The sequence below is a fragment of the Pelodiscus sinensis genome, chromosome 1 (genome assembly GCF_049634645.1).
Source record: "Pelodiscus sinensis isolate JC-2024 chromosome 1, ASM4963464v1, whole genome shotgun sequence".
In the NCBI taxonomy this organism is placed as follows: domain Eukaryota; kingdom Metazoa; phylum Chordata; order Testudines; family Trionychidae; genus Pelodiscus; species Pelodiscus sinensis.
The window spans coordinates 287148312-287164465 of record NC_134711.1 but is presented as its reverse complement, the minus strand read 5'-3'; the positions used below and the strand labels follow the sequence as shown (position 1 = coordinate 287164465).

Here is a 16154-nt window from a genome sequence, read left to right as displayed (position 1 = left end):
GTAGCCAGTGTAGACAGCTGGCAAGATTTTCCGCAAAAGCAAAACTTGCCATTCTAGATGCAGCCTTTGAGTCTACCATGAGTGGTGTTCCACCAAAATCTGCCTTATTGCAGGGGCAGTATGGGGAGGGGTGTTCGTTTGTTTTGGGGGGGAGGGTTTTCCTTAACTATTTTTCAGTTATCCATCAGGTAACATTGCCATCCTGATCGTGAATGTCAAGGAAGTACAGTTTATATACGTCATCCTAGAGGACGATATCTACTCAGGGATTCGAGGATTCTTCACAAGCTGGGGCTATGCGACATGCAACTATAGGAATGGACTCATCTGGTGAGCACAAGGACTGTTAGACAGTCTTCCAGCCAGTACTAATGATTACCGCCAAGAAGCCTGGGCCTCATGTTCAGTCACGGTGGACACCGCCTTGTTTTTGGGGCTGAGGAAGCCTCCATGGCTAAGCAGGTAGGGGCGGATGGAGATTTGGCACACTTCCACCAGCTGCAGTAAAGCCAGCCTGCCTAGAAAAGGAGCTGAACCTCTTGCTAGCTGTCCATAGAGAAGGAGCAATACACCACTGAACTCGTCCAGCTGTGGGGGTGGAGAAAGGGTAGCAGAGTGACAGAAACCCTGCTGTCCTTTGGAATGCTCCCAGTGCATCCAGTAGCTAAGAATATAGAAGGTGAATGTAGCTAAGTACTGAAACCCATGGGTGCTCATTTGGCCCATCCAGCTAGCTTGATTATTGAGTACTGCAGCAGCACCTATGAGCCCCAATCATAGACTAGGGCCCTGTGCAAGGTGCTGCACAAACACAAGACAAAAGGTGCCCTGAGGAGCTTGCAATGTGCACGTGAGACAGAACACATTCATACACACACAAGCAGGGGAGCACAAGGTACCTCTGAGCTAAAACTGGCACTTAGGAGAGACAGCAACAGTGGACCCAAGGCAGCCCCGTACCCTTAACCCAGTGGTGTAACCTTCACAGACTGTAGGCCACATGGTGCTCCAGTGTAGCTGAGGCGAGGGCCATGCAGACCAAGATCAAGTCTCACACGCTGGTAGTTGTAGTCAGAGTGTCACACCTCTCCTTTAAAGAGGGCAGTAGCTGCTGTCTGCTCTGTTTTATGCATGTTAAATGTAAGCCGACGTCTTTGGACAAGCTGCCTGTACTTTGAGTGTTCAGCAGAGTTTGATTACCCAACTTACGCATATCAGGCCTTGTCTACACTAAAAGGAAGATCACCGCTGGCGCGATGGATCTTCTGGAGTTCGATTCAGCAAATCTAATCGAGAGTCGCTAAATCAGACTCTGCGGTGGCCCCTAGCAGCCTCCAGGATTCCTCCTCTTGTGAGGAGTAAGGGAAGCCAATGGGAGCAAACTGCTGAAAGTAAGCAGACTCTGGCTATGTATTCTGCGTAGCAGGAGTTGGGTACCTTAAGCTGAGCTGCTGGGTCTAGTGCAGACCTGGCCATAGTCCACTGCTACCCCCTTTCTATCAGTTGCCTTAAGCCCAGTTAGGCCACATTCTTGACTTTTGACATCCTCTGTACATTAGTCGGTGCGGCTGAATGACAGTTACAAGGACCAGTACATTTGGCTTCATGGCAACCTTGCATTTGCTTTGTTTCTCATATCCTGTGAATGCTCCAGGCCATAAGGAATTGCTAGGTGACCAATTTCTTCCCTAGAATAAACCCTAATATCCAATGATTTATTGTTTGCATCAGGAATCACCACTTTTTAAGTCATCAAATCTTAATTTCCAACCCCCTAGCTGCTCCTTTCCCTAGAAAGTTTACCTTCTAAAAGCCAGGGAATGAAAGACATCAATGCACCACATAAATATCAGTTTTTCAATTTACTCTCTTACAACTGGGAAGCAAGTATGTGCTGATTTAAATTTTACAAGTCATCCCTCTGTTGAAACTAATTAATGGATACATTAAATGTCTTACTGGCTGTTACAAATCACTGTAAATAGCTTTTGTAATAACATGTCCATAAAGACCACTACCCTCCTAGTGTTTGCCTCCAGACACATTGCGCTTTCATCCATCACGAAGCAGTATGAGTTTTACAACACTCTAACGCAGCAATTCCTAGCAGCAGTAAAATATCACTGACCCATTAGACCCAAGCCTCTGTTTTCTACCTCTCTCTCTCTCCCGCTGACTTTCCATTACTCTTCTTTGTCTCCCTGGTCTGGAAGCGCCCGTGCGATCGCTTTAAGAATGCAATGTGGTTCCTCTTGTTTTCAGAAGTATTCCATCTGTTTGTTTCCCTTATTTCATTCTGTCTCACCCTCGCTTTGTGACTGTAGGGAACATGGTCCCTCCTTTTTAATGTTTTTCCCCACGTGGAGTCATAGCACATAGCACTTGTTCATATTCTGGTAGCAATTGGGCCACAGCAGAATCATGGATCAGCAAGAGAATTATTATAGTGCAGCCATGAACAGTAAATCCCAGAAAGGGCGCATTGCCACAGTCCTGTTTTCACCATGAGAATGAGTTTATTGAAATGAGCTGCCTCTGCATAATCTTAAAACTTAAGATTGCTTAACCACGTGTTTCTCATTCCACAATCACAATGTCTAGTGCTGTTAGCTGAGCTGCTTCTGCCCTTCTTCAGTTAACACAAGCATTCAGTATTTCTTTCAGGACTGGCACTAGTTTTTTGAAGGGAAATATTAGGGTTAAGATCAGCGTTCCCTTTTTGAGGTATGCTTGTATGGGGGCCGCTCAGAAGTTTAAATGCTGCCCGTCTGACTAGCAGAGCACCCACAGCTAGGTGTGTGTTTCTATTGGTGGTGCAAATTCACACATGCCTCGGTGTATATAAAATTTATTCCCCGTATGGATGGAAAAAATCCACACAGGGATAGAAAAGATTAGAGGAACATTGGTCAAGATCCTAAACTGCTATAAATGGTGTAGCTGATTTCTACTAGCCAAGGATCTGGCCCTTGATTTATATCTGAACTGTTGGGAGAGGGGAGACTTTGGGTCAGTGCTTCACTGTAGAAATAAATTAAGGGCTATATAGAATAGATGACTATCACAATCTATTTAAAAATCCCTTGGTTTCAAAATAAAACTAATATACCTTCCTGTCATCTCATTTGAATGTAGACTAGTTCAAACATGTTTTTAATTTGTGCTCCAAAACAGCATAGCTGGGGCATATTATTGTTTTTGCATTTCTTTTCATACTTGACTCACAACATAACATGGCTAAGCCAAGCCACTCACTGACCTTTGCTGTCCTGGTCAGTTTTGGGTAGCAGTGAGGTAAGATTCAATTTTTCTTTATATTTAAACTGGAAAAAATTTAGACAGACAAAGGCGAAAAACTATCTGAACTCATTTTGGGACCATTTCTCAACTCTCTGAGCTGTCACCCTGATTGGCACTCTGCCGGTGTCGTCGTCTTCTGAAATTGTGCTGATTTTTCTATTATATTTGTCTCTTTTTATCCAGCAAGTTAACTCTCATATAGCCAAATGGAGAGAGAACATGTATTTAATTGTAATTGAAATGCTGCACATGCGTAAGATACACATACATATAGCTATTTGTTTGGCAATGAAAGCTTCAGGGTTTGGGGAGAGATATCCGTCCCTGCTGCAGCCCTGACACCTGCACGGGGCTTAATCAGAGGGCCATGCAGCTTAGCGGGAACTTAGTGCCTGAAAGGGTTTTCTCTTTGTTTCTACTACAAGGAGAACTGGCTTGAACATGACACCATTCAGTATGGAAAACAGGTCACGCAAAGCACTTTGGGCCAAAAGACTTGCAGGAGGCCAAACCAGAATACATGAGTCTTGGGCTTACGTAGTGCCTAAGCCTAGTGCAGCCTTCTGCATTAGGGTGACCTTCACCTTCCAGAGCATATAACGTAGCCACGCAACACACAGCACAAGTGCTCAGCCACTCACTGCCTAAGTGGCTGTACTAAACTCCCAAGAAAAGCTGCAGGGGCAGCGTCATTTTGCTCTGTCAGTGGGAATTAGGGATCAAAAGCATTATGACATTGTTTTTTGGGGGGGGGGGCACTAGCCCACAAAGTTACAAAGGAATTAAGTTCCACACATATAAGTAGTTTTTCATCGAACTGCATGTACATCCCCATGATATGTAAGTGCCTTACACTTAGCATCAAAAGACAGTAGAAGGCCTGGTCTAATTTCTTCCCACCGTTTCCACAGACAACTGGAGGAAGCAATTGTGATGCTCCTTTAACAGTTCTTTTGAGGAGTACGTGTGTGACTTTACCACTCAGCTCTGACATTTGCAATGTTCAGTGAAATAATCCCCTTTTGAAGCCACTGAAAAGAATACTCAGGAAACAGCTTTGGGGGCACAGCATTTGAAAGATGGCCGCCTGCTTGGAGGTAGTTAATCTTATAGCCAGAAATGCTGCTGAGAGAGAGGCTACGTGGGAAGCATTCTTCCTCCACAGCTAGCCATAAGCACCCATTGGGAGCAGCACCCCTGCACCTACCCTGTCCCAGCTGCGTTTACAATGATTCCAGTTACTGTTGTATTTTGGATACCAACACCTAAAGTGTATATAGTGGGGAGTAAAAACTGCAACCCTGTATAGTGCCACTGTTGAAAAGCATCAAAGGGATACACCTTGATGGTGAGAGCTCCCTTAGTTCAGGAATATAGACCAGAGTGGAAAATCCCCTGTAAACTTGAATTTAACCAAGTACTTGCTCAGCACTGGAAGATGCACCACACACACTGGATTCCCCTAATGTTTAACAGGCCACAACTAGGAAGTGTCTGATGGCTGTAGAGTAGCTGTTTGCTTAGGATGAAGCCAATATGGTCAGAATGAATCAAGTGAACTTCAGTTAAGTGGGCTCAGATGCAGTGGGGTCAAAAAAGGCTCAGCATCCTCAGCCTGCGTCACATTTTCAAGAACTCAACTCCCAATCCAGCAGCAGATGAAGAACCTCTACATGTTGAGCCCTGAATTCACAAATATCACCAGAGGAGCTAGGTTCTTTTGAAATTCTGGCTGCAACTGGTTCCCAGTGCTCCTTCCCCTTTCCTCACTTTCCCTTCATTGTGGAAGCTGTTGTTAAGTTGGGCTGGTCAGGAACATAACCACAACTGGTTTGAAGGAATAGGGAATTTTCAACACATTTCTGCAGTCAAAACTTTTTTTGAAAACTGCTTTCAATTCTCTAAATGTCCCATTTTAACATTTCCCAACAAATGTCTCTTGTTTTCAGCATGAGCCCACCTTTCCTTTCAAAATTTAAGCAAATTACATTAACAGTTTAAATCAAGTCAAAATTGAAACCAAACTTCACAACTGACCGGAGCAGATTTTGGGGGGGGGAAAGCAGAAGGGTTGTCGGTTCGCAAGAACTTACGATGAAAAACCGATCTCCAAATGGGTGCTGAGAACATTTTTTTCAGAATCTCCAGAATTTTCCTACGATGGGAAAAGTGTTTCCTACCCAGCTCTGCTTACAAGCAAAGTGCATCAATCACTTGAAATGGGTTACTGTACTGTAAACTAAAAGCCTTTGTGTTTGGGTCTGTTCACAAGCACAACGTTGGGCCTGATTCTGATCTCAGGGTATGTCTACACTACAGCACTAATTCGAACTAACTTAGTTCGAATTAGTTAATTCTAACTAAGCTAATTTGAATTAGCGCATCTAGACTTAAAAACTAGTTCGAATTAGCGCTTTGCTAATTCGAACTAGCATGTCCACACTGAGTGGACCCTGAACCGAGGCTAAGGATGGCCGGAAGCAGTGCCGGCAGGGCATCAGGTTAGGACTTAGAGCGTGAAGCTGCTGTCTCAGGCTAGCCGAGGGCTGTGCTTAAAGGGACCCGACCCTCACCCCGGACAGACAGTTCTCAGGGGTTCCCCGCTTGCAAAGCAGTCCTGGCTTGGAGTGCCCTGAGTGCCCACACTCGGCACATCACAGCACTCAGCCATCTGCCCGGCTGCACTTGCTGCAGGCTGCCATCCGGGGGGGGGGGGGGTCAATTGAGGGGCTTCAGGAGAGCTTCTACCCCGAGGAGCCCGCAGAGCCACCCCAGTCCTCCCCATCGGGGGCTCGTACCCCATTCCTCCCTCATCTCCTTCCACTTACCCCTCCCTAGCCCCCCTTCCTGATGTACAAAATAAAGGACACGTCTGTTCAAAAATAGAAACTCTCTTTATTGAACAGAACTTGGGGAGAGGGGAAGACAGAGGGTGGGAGAGGGGAGGGCAACTAAAATGATCAGGGGTTTGGAACAGGTCCCATATGAAGAGAGGCTAAAGAGACTGGGACTTTTCAGCTTAGAAAAGAGGAGACTGAGGGGGGATAGGATAGAGGTCTATAAAAGCATGAGTGGGGTGGAGAGGGTGCATAAAGAAAAGTTCTTCTTTAGTTCCCATAATAGAAGAACTAAAGGACACCAAATGAAAGGAATAGGTAGCAGGCTTCAAACTAATAACAGAAAGTTGTTCTTCACAAACCAAATAGTCAACCTGTGGAACTCCTTGCTGCAGGAGGCTGTGAAGGCTAGGACTATAACAGAATTTAAAGAGAAGTGAGATCAAGTCATGGAGGTTGGGTCCATGGAGTGCTATTAGCCGGGGGGAAGAAATGGTGTCCCTGGTCTCTGTTTGTGGAAGGCTGGAGATGGATGGCACGAGACAAATGGCTTGGTCATTGTCTTCGGTCCATCCCCTCCAAGGTACCTAGTGTTGGCCACTGTCGACAGACAGGCTACTGGGCTGGATGGACCTTTGGTCTGACCCAGTACGGCCATTCTAAGCTCAGGGTCAGGGGTCTCAGTGGACGACCTTGATTTTCATGCAAACCTGCTCCTGGGTGGCCAGGCTGCCAGCTATCCTGCCCTAGACGGCCACTTTCCTGTGCCTAGTGCAGAGGTCGTGGACGAGGTCCATTATATCTGCACTAGACCAGGCGTGCGCCCACCTCTTGCGGACCTGGGCAGGCTCCCGGGAGCCGCCAGCCTGGTCCCGGGAAGAGGAGGAGGGCTGGGTGGCAGCGGGTGGCTGGCTCGAGCCGTGCCAGGTGCAGGGTCTGCTGGCTGGGTGCTGGCAAGCTTGCACCTGGCATGGGCACCGTAGCCAGCCCGTGCCCCTTTAAGGGCTCCGGGGCTGGGAGGGGGGCAAAAGAGTTTCCCTGGTGGTACCCAGAGTGGCCACCAGGGAAAGCTGGGGAGGGCTAGCCTCCCACTAGTTTGAATTAAGTGGCTACACAGCCCTTAATTCGAACTAGTTAATTTGAACTAGGCGTTAGTCCTCGTGGAATGAGGTTTACCTAGTTCGAATTAAGCGCTCCGCTAGTTCGAATGAAGTTCGAACTAGCGGTTCTCGCGTGTGTAACGCCTATCAAAGTTAATTTGAACTAACGTCTGTTAGTTCGAATTAACTTTGTAGTGTAGACATACCCTCAGTCATACTGCAGAACATCAGGAGAAACGACACCGAGGGCAACGATTACACCAGTGAAGCCAAAATGGGCTTGAAGGGGCCAAGGAGAACCATTCTTCATTTTTATATTCCCCAAGCAGTGTGCACATTTGTCTTCTGCATGCCTTAACTCAAGCTCTTTCTCTAGGTTGAATCTGGATCACCACTCTGGCTCCTACTTTGATAAGAAAGGAAGAAGACAGAAGCACTGGAGTTGGAATGACTTCAGCCATCATGTTCATGCGCCTCCTTTCCAGTCCATCTTCATGAAGCTAAACGTTTATATCAAGATTAAAATTGTGGCTCAGGATGAAATCTACTTATTGTTTACTAAAAACCAAAACTGCATCTATTTCAACATGGTGCGTAGGCTAAAAGTAAGTTCTCCTGATTAAGCACCAGCATTATAAATCCCATTTCCAATTAATAAGACTAAGCTGTCCCAATGGACAACACATTAACTTCTTCATAGAAATGGTTTGACTGAGATATGTGACAAAGTCTGGAGTCCTTTGTTAAAAATCCTTACTATTTAGTAAGTGTAATCCACATCTGCAATTGCTGCTAGAGAGAGCTAACTAAAATTTTTATACTGGAACATTTTTCCATCGGAAAATGCTATTTTGGCAAAACTGAATTTTCCCATGGTTCTGATGAAATGTCATTTCAGAAAATAAATGAGAAGTATAGTTAAAAACATTCCATTTTAACATTTTCAGGACAGATGGGCTTTTGTTGTTTCAAAATTATTTCTCATTTTGAAATGCATTCTAAGAAACGCCAAATGAAACAAAAGTTTTTATTTTCCGATCAAAAAATGTTTCAATTGATCTAATACTAATTCCCTTCCCCCCCCCCCCATCCTGTTTTTCACAAAACTCAAATGATTTTCTTTCCAATTCAGAACTAATCCTATGAAATGGACATTTTGATCTCTGCTCAGCTGGCCCTGCTTAATAATAGGGTAGCGAACTTGCAGGCAAACGTGTACATCAGTGCCCTCTGCTGGATGGAAACAGAGCTACTGAGCTCTTTACCATTGTTCCTACTATTACCAGCAGCTATGGAAATCTCTTGGCGCTAGTGGTGGGGGTTCTGCAGCTTTGAAGCAGGAAGATCCAAGCTCACACTAAGATTAGGTCTACATGATGGGGGGGGGGAGTTTCGAAATAAGCTATGCAAATTGCACTCTGCAATTCATGTAGCTTTTTCCAATCGCTTTTCTGGAAGAGGCTTTTTCCGCCATTTGGCCCAGTCTAGACAGAGCCAAATGGTGGAAAAGTCTCCTCTTTCGGCACAGCCCTTAACCCTCGTATAACGAGGTATACAGGGCTCCCCAAAAGAGCGTGTTTGCTCTTCCACAAAAAAAAGCGGAAGAGCAAATGCATTCCTTGGACACAGCAGAGTTTTTCAGGAATACTTCCAGTAGCCCAGAAAACCCCCCCAGTGTTGACATACCCTAATAAATAGCAAATTAGAGACCACAAATCCCAGAACCTTTCCACACTGATGTATTGATCACTGAACAGCTGAAAGTCCCGCTATGGAACCTCCCCACACTCACCTTTAAGAAATTTGCTTGCAGGTGAAAGACAAATTGGAGACGGCAAGATTAGTTTCACCGCCAACTTTATTCAGTGATAGAAATGTAGCCGTGTTAGTCTGGGGTAGTTGAAGCAAAATGCAGGACAATGTAGCACTTTAAAGACTAACAAGATGGTTTATTAGATGATGAGCTTTCGTGGGCCAGACCCACTTCCTCAGATCAAATAGTGGAAGAAAGTAGTCACAACCATATATACCAAAGGATACAATTAAAAAAAATGAACAAATATGAAAAGGACAAATCACATTGCAGAACAGAAGGGGGATGCGGGGGGGGTGGGAAGGGGGAGGAAGGAAGGTAAGTGTCTGTGAATTGCTGATATTAAAGGTAGGGAGAGTGGGATGTTTGTGAGTTAATGGTATTACAGGTGATAATTGGGGAAACTGTCTTGGTAATGGGTGAGAAAGTTCAAAGACTTGTTAAGTCCTTGTTGGCAAGTGTCGAATTTTAACATGAATGACAGTTCAGAGGATTCCCTTTCAAGTGCAGATGTAAAAGGTCTTTGTAGCAGAATGCAGGTGGCTAAGTCATTTAGAGAGTGTCCTTTCTGGTTAAAGTGGCAAGAAACTGTTTTCTCTTTGTGATCTTGTCTGATATCTGTTTTGTGGGCATTAATCCTTTGGCGAAGTGTCTGAGATGTTTGTCCAATGTACATAGCAGACGGACACTTTTGGCACATGATAGCGTAGATTATATTTCTGGATGCGCAGGAATATGTGTTCTTGATCTTATAACTCACTTGGTTAGGTCCAATAATTCCTTCTGTTCTGCAATGTGATTTGTCCTTTTCATATTTGTTCATTTTTTTTAATTGTATCCTTTGGTATATATGGTTGTGACTACTTTCTTCCACTATTTGATCTGAGGAAGTGGGTCTGGCCCACGAAAGCTCATCATCTAATAAACCATCTTGTTAGTCTTTAAAGTGCTACATTGTCCTGCATTTTGCTTCAACTTTATTCAGGTTCTCTTTGAAGAAATCAGGATCACTGTTGGTCCTTCCTTAGACTTTTAAGGAGGGTGGCTTTGTAGAAATTACTCTAGAATGTGACAGCAAATAAAATCCAAATGCATTTCTTGCGGCATGCCCTGATAACAGTGAGTCTTCTCACACAATGATTCATTGAGGGATTATTTTCAGTGAAAAAGGATTCACTAGGAGGATTCCACAGTAAAAAAGGTGTGAGTTTAATTTATTTTCTGAGGCAAATAGCCCCTTAACTCACTTGGGCTTCTAGGAACACACAACTTCAAGTTGTATTTAGCTATTTTATGTTTTTCAATTTACAGATGAAGATTTAATGTGGTTTAAATAAAAGCTCAGTCTCATGCAATGTGTTTTACATTGTTAGTGCTGCATTTTTTTACATTCTAGAATGGGACTATAAAAGTATTAATTATGGGGCCTTTTTGGTTAACTTGTAAGATTAAGCTTTCTTTAAATTGACTATTTTACAGGTGAAAGACTCCACCAAGACAGAAGAAAGTCAACTGGGGCTACTGCACTCCAAACGTGTTCAGATCAACAGTCTCCTCACCAAAATGCAGACAATATTGCGAGACCTGCAGAGCATTCCATTAAGCAAAATTCAGGCACTGCCTTTGGTTGTATCACTGCTGCGTAAACTACTGAAATGGAGACGTAAAAAAACTCCTGCCCAGTAGATATACTCGATGTTGCAATGTTAGATTTCTCTCCAGTCAAATAAGGTTATGGGGCAGTTCACTGTGAAACTAATAAAACTCATTTTCAAAGGCGTCATACGTTATTAGTTGTATTTGGATGCAGAACATTTATGGAACTAAACAGCAGGTTTGAAAATATGCAGGTGATTTTATATTCCTATGAATAGATCAATAAATGTGCACTAGTCTGATCAAATTAGAAGGTGTTTTTAAAAGTGGGAGAAAGGACAATAGGGTCACCTGAAATTTGGCAGGAGACTGTCAAGCAATGCCTGTTGTGTGACCCAGTGAGCATTCCTTGCACCCTTTACCTGGCATTTCTACTAATTCATTGTGGGATGAATAAGCATCATGTGCATAGTGCCACAAAACACCCTTCATGGTTACTACAGTGGAAAGGGTATGAATGAGAATGAAAGGAAAAGGTTGTGAATGAAGATGCTTGGCTGGTAAGAACTCTCTCCAATTCTTAAACCACCTGGAATGATCACTGAGAGAACTGTGGTGTAGGCTTTGCTACAAGGGTTGGTTTTGAGCAAGCAGGTGTGTTTTCCTTTGAAGCCTCCACCTGGCTCATTTAGTAAGACAGGGTGAGGAAGAAAGCAGGCCCACATATCCATAGTGAAACTGCAAGTTAATCAAAGAAATGGAGCTAAGACAGGGGTGGGCAATAATTTTTGATGGGGGCCAACTCCAAGATTTTGGAAAGTGGTTGAGGGCTGCACTCTTCCATTATTTCAATGGAGATGGGAGGTCCGGGATGGAGGTTGGGTGCAGAAGGGAGCTTGGGGTAAGGGACTGTGGTGCAGGTGGGAAACCAGAGTCTGGGAGGGAGTTGGGATGAAGCAGGTGGTTGACACCCAGGGCAGGCGACTGGAGTGCAGGGGTTTGGGATGTGACCTAGAGTAGGAGGGGATTGTGATCTGGGGCAGGAGACTGGGGTGCCAGATCTGGGCGGGCTGGATACGGCAGTATTTTGCCCAGGCCTGAGCTAAGAGGTTTTTCCCTCTATGAACCGGTTTTCTTAAATGAAAGTTGGGCACTGCTATTATTTCAGTTTGTCCCCGTAAGTCGCTCCCTCCAATCTTCATGATTCTTTTGCTCTTCTCTTAAAGGCTTTCACTTTGCCTACAATTTTCTTGAAGTGCCCAGCATGGAATGGAATATATTCTAGGAGTGGTCTGGCTGGTACAGAAATGAAAAAGGACTAAGATCACTGCTCTCCATAATACGTTGTCTCTGTGCACATAGCCTGAGCTCCCTCCTCCCCCCATTTCACAGTACCAGCTCATATTCAATTCACTATGATCAAACTTGGGCCTTTTTATGTTACTGAATGCCAGATTTCTCTCCCTTTGAATACTCGAGTTTCAGATTTCCACCAGCTACAATAGCTTGCACTTTAACAGATTCAGTTTCATTTTTTATTCCCTGACTATATTTCTATCTCTCTAGGACCCTTCATTAGTCACCAATAGTTTCTTTAGTCTTTCAGCTGCCATTCCATCCACATGGCAGCACCCATGACCAAATCAATTTCAATTAGTTTTTCCAAATAAGATTTCAAGATAATATCAAATGATGTACCAGAATTCAGATCTTAGATGTACAGTAACTTCATTCGCTGGTTTAATGAAGTTGTATTAAAAGGTGATCGTGTTCATGTGACCTGACGTTCTTTATAAACCCATTTTGATTTATTGTGTTCTTTATAAACCCATTTTGATTTATTGTGTTAAAGACTTTTACATCCTGTGTGTCTAGGAAGGCATGTTACAGAACTAAATAACATTTATTTAAAAAAATGAACTTAGCAACTAATTTCCTCCATAAACTAAGTGTTTTGTGAAGTGGTTTATGTTGTCCCTGAATCATTCCTCCTGCTTGAAACTTCTTGGCTTTGACTCAAAGGATGCCTGTAATAGTTTTCAGTATCGTACTAGCAAGTGGGGTAAGTCTGGAAATTGGACAGAGACTCAATTCAAATAAATAATACGCAAAAGGCTTCTTTAGGTGCCACTTAGTCACTCAATTTAGTTTTGTATGGTATAATTTTAATAGGTGTTAGAAGCCTTCCTCTTCATTATGGGTTAAGAGTCCAGGGGAGTGATCAGGAAGCAACAGCTGTGAGGCACCACTGTGTGACAATAAGAAACCACTTGAATTCTACAGATGAGATTAGGGAAAACAGGATTGTGTTTTAAAAAAAACAGTTAATTCAAAAGTCACTGACAAAGCCCAGGGATAAATGGGAAGTTTATATCACCATTACAAGGTAGATACCACAACCCTGTGGAAGAAATGCTCCTCCCGGACTCAACACCAGAAGAAAAGAACGGTTACTTACCTGTAACTGTTGTTCTTCGAGATGTGTTGCTCATGTCCATTCGAAGTAGGTGTGCGCACTGCGTGCACCGCGTCTTCCGGAGCGTTTTCCCTAGCGGTACCCGTAGCGCCAGCAGGGCGCCCCCTGGAGTGGCGCCGCCATGGCGGGGCATAAGTACCCCTGTCGGCGCTGCCCCACCTCAGTTCCTTCTTGCCGGACACTCCGACGAAGGGGAGGTAGGGTGGGAGTCGAATGGACATGAGCAACACATCTCGAAGAACAACAGTTACAGGTAAGCAATCATTCTTTTCTTCTTCAAGTGGTTGCTCACGTCCATTCGAAGTAGGTGACTTCCAAGCTAACCCCACGGAGGAGGGGTCAGAGCAGTCATACCACCAGAGTCATGAAGAAAGGTGAACAATAAACGGATTTATTTGAACAATGCAACACTGACAAGGCACCAATCAAGAACAAAGATAACCGGCTATATATTTACATATTTACATCACAGATTCGAGGACTGCAGAGCCCACCCTTGCATCCTCCCTGGCCTGCTGAGGTAGCGCATAGTGTGTTGCAAACGTGTGGAGGGAAGACCAGGTGGCTGCCCTACAAATTTCTATGATCGGTACCTGGGCACCAAAGGCTACCGAGGACTCCTGCACCCTGGTAGAGTGTGCCTTCACCCTGGGTGGGGTTTTACCAGCCAGTTGATAACATTCCGTGATGCATTGCACCACCCATCGTGATAGCCTTTGTGTGGAAATAGGCGACCCTTTCACCCTGTCCCCAAATGCAATAAACAATTGCTGTGATTTACGGAACGGTTTGGTCCTATCAATGTAGAACGCCAGCACCTGCTTGGCGTCCAGGGAGTGCAGGACCCGCTCCTTAGGGGAGGCGTGAGGTTTTGGGAAAAAAAACGGGAGATAAATCTCCTGGGACAGGTGAAAAGGGGAAACCACCTTCGGGAGGAAGGCTGGATGAGGCCTTAACCTTACATTGTTATGGGAAAAAACAAGGTAGGGCGGGTCTACAGTTAGCAACCTTAGTTCCGACACCCTTCGAGCCGACGTAATGGCCACGATGAAAGCAACCTTCAATGAAAGGTGCTGCAGGGAACACGTGGCCAGCGGTTCAAAGGGAGGTAGCATAAGCCTGTGGAGGACCACGTTAAGGTCCCAGGCGGGAAGCGGGGCCCTCATTGAGGGGTACAGTTTTTCCAGGCCAGTAAGAAATCTTTTAATCACCGGGTTAGAAAAAAGGGAAACTCCTGCCATACCAACGTGGAAGGCGGAGAGAGATGCCACATGGACTTTGATAGAAGAAAAAGATAGGCCACTAGACCGAAGCTGGAAAAGGTAGTTAAGAATAGTTGGAATAGGAGCCGAGGACGGGTGTACTCCTCTCCGGGACGCCCAAGACGAGAAGCGCTGCCACTTGGCAGCATACGACTGTCTAGTAGAGGGTTTCCTGCTACTGAGGAGAACCATCTGAACCTCTTTGGAACATTCCCTTTCAGGTTGGTTCAACCATGGATAAACCATGCCATTAGGTGGAGAGATCGGAGATCTGGGTGAACCATGATCCCCTTGCCCCAGGGTTGAGTTAGCAGATCCCGGACTAGAGGGAGTGCTATTGGGGCCTGGACAAGCTTGTCTACTAGGATGGGGAACCAGAACTGTCTGGGCCACCTGGGGGCTATGAGAATGATTGAGGACCGAAAGGTCCTTGCCCTGGTCAATACCCTGGAAATTAGGGGAAACGGGGGAAAGGCATAGAGGACGCCCTCTGGCCACACGGTCGTCAGGGCATCCCCCAGGGAATATTTCCCCAGCCCCAGCAGGGAACTGTAGTTCCTGCACTTGGCATTGCTTGCCGAGGTGAACAGGTCTAGGCGGGGATAACTCCACCTGCGGAAAACCTGGCGGAGAGCCGAGTCCTTGAGGGTCCACTCTTGGGTTCCAAAGGATCTGCTCAGCATGTCCGCCAGCAGGTTTTTGCACCCCGGGAGGTACTCCGCTTGCGGTGTGATTCTGTGCTTGACGCACAGGTGCCAAAGCCGCAGGGCCTCTTTGCAGAAGGGAGGTGATCGTGCCCTGCCCTGCTTGTTGAGGTAAAAAACCGCCACTGTGTTGTCCATATGAACCAGGATGGAGCGGTGGGCGAGCCTTGGCAGGAAGGTTTCGCAGGCTCTCCTCACCGCCCGCAATTCCCGGACGTTTATGTGCAGGGCTCGCTCGGAGGGGGACCAAAGGCCTTGAGTCCTGTGCCGCCCCAGGTGTGCTCCCCAGCCCAGGTCGGACGCATCGGTGACCAGCGTCAGGGAGGGGGGGAGGGGCATTGAAAGGAACCCTGCTGCATACCACAGTTTCCTGGGTCCACCATAGGAGGGAGTCCAGAATTTCTGTGGGCACCGTAATTATTGAGTCCCAAAGACCCCTGGACTGGCTGAAGGCCCTCGCCAACCACGCCTGCAGGGGTCTCATCCTCAATCTGGCATGGCGGACCATGTACGTACACGCCGCCATATGGCCCAGGAGCCCGGAGCAGACCCGAGGGGTCGTCATAGGGGACCGGGTTAACCCTGAGATCAGCTCCACTATGGAGAGGAATCTGCTCTTGGGCAGGAACGCCCTTGCCACCCTCGAATCGAGGAGGGCTCCCACGAATTCTAACTGTTGGGAGGGAGTCAGGGATGACTTCTTGACATTTATCATGAGTCCCAACCTTAGGAAGAGGGGTCTTGTGAGTGCCATGTGAGCTTCTACCTGCCCGTACAAGCGACCTCGGATCAGCCAATCGTTGAAGTACAGGAACACGTGTACGCCTTGTTTGCAGAGATATGCGGCAACCACCGCCATGCATTTCGTGAATACCCTCGGTGCCGTACATAAACCAAAAGGGAGCACCGTAAACTGAAAATGGGATTGGGCCACCATAAACCTGAGGAACCTCCTGTGGCTGGGTCTGATCGCCACGTGGAAGTACGCGTCCTTGAGGTTGAGAGTCGCATACCAGTCTCCCAATTGTAGCACTGGGATGACCGATGCCAAGGTCACCATTCTGAA

General features: G+C 45.9%; 1 protein-coding gene across 12 annotated transcripts in view; it reads left to right on the top strand.

Moving 5' to 3' along the window:
* ERICH6B (glutamate rich 6B) overlaps positions 1-10831 on the top strand; it is a 67936-nt gene extending 57105 nt beyond the window's left edge. For all 12 annotated transcript variants that reach the window (XM_025182084.2, XM_075919005.1, XM_075919006.1 and 9 more), the window contains 3 exons: positions 178-330; positions 7614-7842; positions 10530-10831. In XM_025182084.2, coding sequence (XP_025037869.2) covers positions 178-330; positions 7614-7842; positions 10530-10736 — 589 coding nt within the window. In that variant the 3' untranslated portion in view covers positions 10737-10831. The remainder of the gene's footprint in view (positions 1-177; positions 331-7613; positions 7843-10529) is intronic.
* The last annotated feature ends 5323 nt before the right edge of the window (positions 10832-16154 follow it).